Source organism: Myotis brandtii, unplaced genomic scaffold (assembly GCF_000412655.1).
Source record: "Myotis brandtii unplaced genomic scaffold, ASM41265v1 scaffold510, whole genome shotgun sequence".
Classification (NCBI taxonomy): domain Eukaryota; kingdom Metazoa; phylum Chordata; class Mammalia; order Chiroptera; family Vespertilionidae; genus Myotis; species Myotis brandtii.
The window spans coordinates 533,559-541,198 of record NW_005369443.1 but is presented as its reverse complement, the minus strand read 5'-3'; the positions used below and the strand labels follow the sequence as shown (position 1 = coordinate 541,198).

At 47.9% G+C, this 7,640-nt stretch overlaps 1 protein-coding gene across 1 annotated transcript in view; it reads left to right on the top strand.

Annotated features, from left to right (window-relative positions):
- DNAJC30 (DnaJ (Hsp40) homolog, subfamily C, member 30) overlaps positions 1-629 on the top strand; it is a 1,275-nt gene extending 646 nt beyond the window's left edge. The window contains exon 2 of the mRNA XM_005877240.2: positions 3-629. Coding sequence (XP_005877302.1) covers positions 3-166 — 164 coding nt within the window. The 3' untranslated portion in view covers positions 167-629. The remainder of the gene's footprint in view (positions 1-2) is intronic.
- The last annotated feature ends 7,011 nt before the right edge of the window (positions 630-7,640 follow it).

Below are 7,640 nucleotides of genomic sequence, written 5' to 3'. Positions count from 1 at the left end.
CGGGGAGCAGCTGGAGCGGGAGCGCCGCCTGCGGGCCCGGCGGGAGGCCCTGCGCAAGCAGCAGGAGGATCGGGCCAAGAAGGGCTTGGGCTGGGACGAGATCCGAGACACGACTTTAGTCGTCCTTCTCCTCGCCGTCTTCATCGTCATAGGCATTCGTTCTTGATCGCGGGAGAAGGGGAGGGGAGCAGCCCCCCAGCCGCACCCCAGAAAACGGCCTTTCCCGTCTTGAACCCTTCGCTTTCCACAGTCTACCTCTGCTGGGGTCCGAAGGCACCGCTCTCCCCCTTCGCTTCCCCGCTCGCCCAGCTTAGCCTTTGACCCGCACCTCCTCTTCCCTGCGGTGCAGAAAAAGGAGGCTTTTCGGTGCCCGAGAAGGCGACCCCTATACGGACAGCCCTGAAGGCCTGAGAGTGAAGAGTTTCCTGGAGTCCCCTGGGTGCCTGCTTCCAGGGGTTGCCTTCCGGAGGTTGTCAACTTCTGAAACACTTGGCTCTGGCTTTATTGTCGAGCTCTGAGCAGAGAATTGTCTGCTCCGGCCCCGTGTTTGTGCTATGGAGCTCTGTAACCTTGAAACGTGCAATGTGGCCAGTTGTTAGCGGCCAAAAGAAAAATTCTGAGGTGTGCAACCTTGTCTTTCTGTGAGTTCCCCAAGCCACAGGTGAGACCTGATGCAGGCTACACATGTGATATATAGAAACCTTGCGATGGCCAGCCCCAAACCCCTCTCCCCCTTCTGCTGTTGGCATGAGGGAGTCGGGAAAAGCAAGGTCGTGGAGCATAAAGAATGAGTGTTCCTGTGCCCATACTTATCATATGACCTTGAAGAAAGTTACTCTGTGGACATGACGGCAGAGAGCAAACCATTTGCTCTCTTGAGGTTTGTCACACTTTTATTGTCCATAGTTGGAATGGGCTCAATGGTTAAAACATGCTAGTAGAGTCAGGTTTATCCCTGGGATAGTGGACCTGTCGCCTGGTTATCCCTTTGCCAGCTGGCCCTGTCCCTAACAGTGCAGCCAGTCCTCTCCCAGAAACAGAGCTCCTCTCAGTGTGGCCCCTCCTGTTTATCTTGAGTGCTTATTGCAGGGGTACAAGCCAAGTCCCGAAACGGTTGCTTGAGGCTGTGGGGAATTTTGGGAGTGCAGAGTTGGTGGGACTGCTGAGGACCAGGAGGCCTGTGGTGGAAACCCCTTGTTTAGAACTGCCTGAGTTCTAAAATTTGTGCTCAGCCCTTGGTCAGTCCTCACTTGGCTAGAGCAGTAGTAGTGAGGCTCTCTTAACCCCGAGTCACTGCACATAGGGAGTGCATGGCTGTGCGATTGTCAGTGCTCGGAGATTGATGCACTGGGGCTGCGTGTAAAGCTGTGGGATAGGAAAACCTTTGCAAGAGATCTACCACAAGGGCACAGGCCTAAGTCTAGAGTCTAAACAAAGCCAGAGGTGCTTTGGTATAGTAATACCAGTTCCTGCACTCACACTCTTGTGTGAAATCCTTGTATAAATTGGGATCAAACCATAGCTAGTTCACCTTGGGCTCTCCGATTCTCTCTAGCCTTAGATGTCGGGGGACAAGCCCTTAATCATGGCTTTGCAGTGACCACACACGGTTCAGTAGTAAAGATTTGAGCCCACCCTGATTCAGGCCCACTGTGCTCAGTGAGCCTTGATCTGGGGGTGGGGCGTACGTACTTTGAAAAAGAACATTTAATGTTATTATGTTTCATATTTGAAAAACAAGAGGGAGAGTGTTCTCTTTTCTTGGTAAAGAATTGTGAATTTATTAGGTCAATCTGGAAAACCAGGTGGGCTGAGCCCCAAAATGGCGCCAGCTGAGTGTTCTTTTTGAAATATAAACTACAATAAGTGAAGCTTAGTAAAATATGCAGAAGCTAGTGATTCCCAACCAAGGAGTTGGGGCATAACAGCGTCCTTTGGGCAAGATTCTATCAGAAGGAGTTGGAGTTCTTTTGGGCCTTGTTTGTGAAAGCACTAGTGGTCTGTAACAGCTGGGACCTTTTGCATGGGCTCCTTGACATAGACCTTTCAAGTTTGTTTTCTTTCTGTGAAGATCACAATCAAGAACATTTCCTGGGGCCCCAGAACATGGAAATAGATAAAAAGCTCAAGGAGGTTTCAGGTATGTGTGTGTGTGTGGTGGTGGTGGTGGTGTTGGGGTGGGGGTGGGTGTCCAGGCAATATGAAACTTTTGGAACATTCCAGAATATATATTTCATGCAGGGTAGTCAATAAAATTTTTAACCATCTAACTCAGTTTCTCCTTAGGCCTATAACTAGAGTGCCATTCTGCTTGCCTCAGCGATTTTTAGGCCAGGTTTGAACTCCGTAAGACCCCACTCCCTACCCTCCCTAAACTGAGTCTGGGCTTTTCATGGAAGGAGAGATGTGTGGGAGGCTTTTTGAAGGCCCCTCCAATGTTACCTTGTCCCCATAGTAACATTTCTCCCTTCCTACCTTGGGGAGAAGAGGCTGAACCAGGCTGAGGACATTAGCTGCCTTCTAGGCACTGTTCCCCAATTCCTGATCGTAGAGGACAGCTCAGACATGCTCAACTTTAGTCCATTTTTGACAGGAGATGGACAAGAGGGACCCAGCTTGTCCCAGGCTATGCTTATTGGGGTGGGAATAAGGTTGCAAGTGTAGTACAAAGTTGAGTGAGCAGCACACACAGTTCCTAAACGGGGAGACTCAGACAAGACAGGATCAAAGGTGTACATGTCTAGGCAATTGTCTTTGGACTTGATCAGGACTTTATTTCCCCTAAGCCAAATTGCTTTTCCCTCTGTTGCCCTTTATTTATTGCCGGGTGAAATCCTTTACTCATCCCAGTGCTGAGAGAGTAGGATTTCTTGCTTCCTTCTGAGGTTCTAAGCATTTGGTTCACAGGATGTACCTTACCTACTATAATGGTTCTAGCATGAGCCAAAACATATAAGAATAGCCTGCCTAAAGGCAGTGAATTGTCCATTTAGTCATTATTAACTCCACATACATATAAAACCATATGTACAGTGTGTGTGTGTGTGTGTGTGTGTGTGTGTGTGTGTAATAGCCTGAGGCTGAGGCAGCAAGGGTGGAGCCCAAATGAGTGGCCATCACATTCCCTTTTCGGAAAATCGTGAGGGTAGGAGACTGTGTCTTGGACCTTTTGGCTTCCTGGAAGGTCACCAGATCCCATGAAGAGAGGCTGAGAGAATGGACAACTGGTAAGTGGTGGTGCTACTTGAATTCACTCTCTCTCTCTTGAATTCAGTGCACGAGAAAAGTGGGCTCTCTCCTGGCCTTTGTCTCCTCTCAGTTCTCTGCCCTATGATGAGATTACACACTGCCACCCGACTATGGTCAGGATCCTAGGAGAAGGCTGGCCTTGCCTGCCCTCAGGCTATGCTTGTAGCCCTGGCAGCCATAGGGGTTGAGCAGAGCAACTGAGGGTCCCTCTGTGTTAAGGACCTGAGTTTGGACTTCGTGAACTTGTATATGCTGAGAACACTCTGCACTCATCCCCAAGAAGCCAGTGCAGAGTTCACCGTGCATCATGAAGTCATAGTGTCACTATGCGTCTAGCCATCATGCCACTCTCTCTTAAGGCTATCTGAACCTGAGGTCCTGACACTCACTAGTCTTGAGGTAGGTTGGCCCTCCCATCCTGCCTTTGCTTCTTCAGCATTCATATTTTCAGTTCTGGAGGGCACTGCTACTAGACAAAAGAAGGCCTGTTTCAGAATGACCAAGAACAGACCAAGATTCATGGTTCACACAGTGTTTGGCTGTGGCTGGCATAGTGTCTTAAAATAACTAGCCAATATTCATAATGGGGGGGCTTTGCATGAAAATCTAGATTTCTGACTTCTCTCAAAAAATTATGCCACAATTGAGCTCAGATAACCACGTTAGTGCCTGGGAGAAGCTGTGACATCTGCCTTTGAGATAAGATATTTCTCTACATTTCACTGCACTCCCACCATCAGAGGGAAAGTATGCAAGGCCTTGATACTTTGACCATTTTGCCCACAGTAGAGAAATATCTCTATCCCATATCAAGAGGAGAAATTTTTTAAAAGGACTGTACATTTCCAGAAAAGATGGGAGAGGGTGTATTTCTTTGTGGGAATGAACGGCTTTGCACCTCTGTGATTTTCCTGGCCCCTACAGGCATTTGAGTTTACAGCATAGGTAAGAGCTTACACTTTATGCGGGAGGCAGAGTGTAAATCTTATTTTCATGTGGGACAAGAAGAATCTTTGAAGAGGTCTACAGCAGTGGTAAGGTCCTAGACCAGTGATGGCGAACCTTTTGAGCTCGGCGTGTCAGCATTTTGAAAAACACTAACTTAACTCTGGTGCCGTGTCACATATAGAAATTTTTTGATATTTGCAACTATAGTAAAACAAAGACATATTTTTGATATTTATTTTATATATTTAAATGCCATTTAACAAAGAAAAATCAACCAAAAAAATGAGTTCGCGTGTCACCTCTGACTCTCGTGTCATAGGTTCGCCATCACTGTCCTAGACAAAGCCAGAGGTCCTCCCTCTGCAGAGTACTATAACCCCAGTTCCTACACTCAATCTTTTATGTACAATCTTTATATAAACTGGGATAAACCCACAGCTAATCCACCTTGGTCTCTTGGGAACCACTGGATTCTTTAACCTTGGAGGTGAGGGGCAAGTTCCTAGCTGTGGTTTTGCAGTGACCACATGATTCAATGGTAAAGAGTTGAACCCACTCTGGTTCAGGCCTGCTTAGGTCAGTAAGCCTTGATTGGCAACAAAACAAAACAAAAACACATTTAATGTTATGTTTTGTATTTGGAAAACAAGGGGAGAAGCTTAAGGAAACATGCAGAAGCTAGTGATACCTAAACAAGGAGGTGCATGTAACAGACTTTCTTGAGAGGTAGGAACTCTGTTTTTATCAAAAAGGGATGGGAGTTTTATTATTTGGACAACTTTTTGCTTTTGGTTTGTAAAAGCTCTGTTGGTCTATAATAGGTGGTTCCTTACTCATGGGCTCCTTGATGTAGACCCTTAAGTTTGTTCTCTCTCTCACGGAGGATTATAGCCAGGAATATTCGCTGGAGCCCCAGAATCTGGGAACAAAGTTCCAGAGGGTTTCAATTAGAAAGAGAGCCCTGCCTGCAACCTTCCAGAACATTCCATGTATTTTCCAGCAAGGGAGTTAATGCAGTTTATTAACCCTCCAATTCTAACCCTTTCCCATGGCCCCAAACCAGGCCCACTCCACTCTGGCGACATCTGTACCCATCTGCCTTGGTCTTTTTCAGGCTGGAGCTGAACACTGAGGGACCTCAGTCTCCACCCCCTGTAAAGCAGTCTGAGCTCTCTGATGTAGGTGAGGACTTTTGAAGGACCCCATACAGTCCCATGGAAACACTTCTCTCTCCCCTTCTGCCCCTCCATTGCTTGGGTCGTTCCTTTCTCTTCTTACTTGCCCTGGGGAGGGGAGGCTGAACCCTGCTTTTTTGAGGCTGCTCCTAAATTCATGATAGTGGAGGAAGGCTCAGACATGCCCACCTTAGCCCCCTTTCTCCTTTTAGTTACAAACTGCCTGTAAGCTTGAATCCAGAATGAGAGACGAGGGCAAGAAGGGCCCAGCCTGCCCCAAGCTGTGCTTAGCATTTAGGAGGTTGTCCAGAGCTGCTCTGTCTGTTGTCCTCGCAGGCAGAGATGTTTTGGTGTCCCTCAGCCTCCAGCAGCTCAAGCGCTAACAGTAAGGAGAGTAGAACCAAGGCCATATGGACGAAGGGTCTCATGTGGGCACTAGTCGTGCTTCCTTTGACCGTGCCCCTATGTGATAAATCTGACTGGGCTTGAAGGGCTCTGAAAAGTTCAGTGGGCCTGTCCCTCCCGACTATTGCCTTCATCTCTAAAGATTAAGCAGTCACAAAACTTGAGAGAAGGGGACCACCTACCTCCAATAGCAGCCCTGACTTAAAAGCCTCATAAAGAGCCAAAATCTGGCTCCTTGTGGTTTCCGCCCATTGGTCTAGGCCAGTGGTCGGCAAACTCACTAGTCAACAGAGCCAGATATCAACAGTACGATTGAAATTTCTTTTCAAAGCCAAATTTTTTAAACTTAAACTATATAGGTAGGTACATTGTTATTAACTTAATTAGGGTACTCCTAAGGCTTAGGAAGAGCCACACTCAAGGGTCCAAAGAGCCGCATGTGGCTCGCGAGCTGCAGTTTGCCGACCACGGGAGATGGGTCTCTCCATGAGTGTGGGGCAGAAGAGCTTCTTCATTGAAACCTGGTAGAAAAGCAATGCACACAGGAAGGTACTATATATGTCCTGTGTATGCCTGACCAACCTTACTCATTCTTTTAATACATTCCTTCTTCAAAAGAATCACACATGTCTAGAGACTTTCTTAGGAGTACACAGAATCTAGCCTAGTTTGCACTTTCATAAATACTTGATTGCATTTGGGCTATTCTCTCTCGTGTGATTGAAACTTTGTGGCCCATGCGCAGAAGTCGGTATTTTGTGGAAGAGCCACACTCAAGGGGCCAAAGAGCCGCATGTGGCTCGCGAGCCGCGGTTTGCCGACCACTGGTCTAGGCTCTGACCTCTGGCCCTACATGGATCCCTAAGTTGTTTCACATGGGACTTAGTCTCAATCCTTTCTTATCGTTATTACTCCAAATGTGCTGTTTTGGAAATCCCTCTCAGAGTGTAAGATTTCAGTGAAAAGTTGAGCCAACCCAACACTTCCCTCTTTGTAGATGTTTTATTCCCATTAACATGGACCAAGATCACATTTGCTGCTACAGCACTGACTGTCCCCTCTTATTTGTAAGGCCATCTGTGCCTCCCTGCCAAACTTCATCTCATCAGACTTGACCTAAGCGGATTCGGGGCATGTTTCTGCTTTCCCATCTTCTTTATTTTATTTATTTTTTAATCCTCACCTGAGGATATTTTTCCATTGATTGTAGCGAGAGTGGAAGAGAGAAATATCGATGTGAGAGAAACACATCAATTGGTTGCCTCCTGCACATGCCCTGACCAGGGCCTCAGCCAGGGGGGAGCCTGTAACTGAGACATGTGCCCTTGACCGGAATCAAGCTGGGACCCTTCCGTCTGCAGGCCGACACTCTATCCACTAAGCCAAACTGGCTAGGGCTGCTTTCCCATCTTGTCCCACACTCATCAGCCAAGCGGGCCACCTAGTGTTCACCCTAGCTGAAGACAGATACCTTCAGCACTATATAGCCCCCTCCAGCACTCTGGCAGTGACCATTTGGCAGGCCAGAGGAGAAGCAGGTACCATCTTGATTGGGCTTACAGATGACCCAGGAAAAGAAATTGCGTACAGGTGAGGCAATTGGAGACCAGTGAAGAAGTAGAGTGTGCTTCTGGCCAGAAGTGCCGGGAAGTTAAGAGTTAGGAAAGTCTCCCACAGATTGATAACCAGAGAAGGCTTCATGGAAGAGGCAGGAGCAGTGCTGGACCTGAAGGGCAGGCGGGCTTTGGATGGGCAGAGAGGAAGGAAAGGCATCTCAAGAATAGGAAGCGCAGGAGCTGGGATGGAGAGGCTGCAACAGCAGAGTGGCTGGTGGAGGGAGCAGAGAGGAGTCGAGCAGCATCG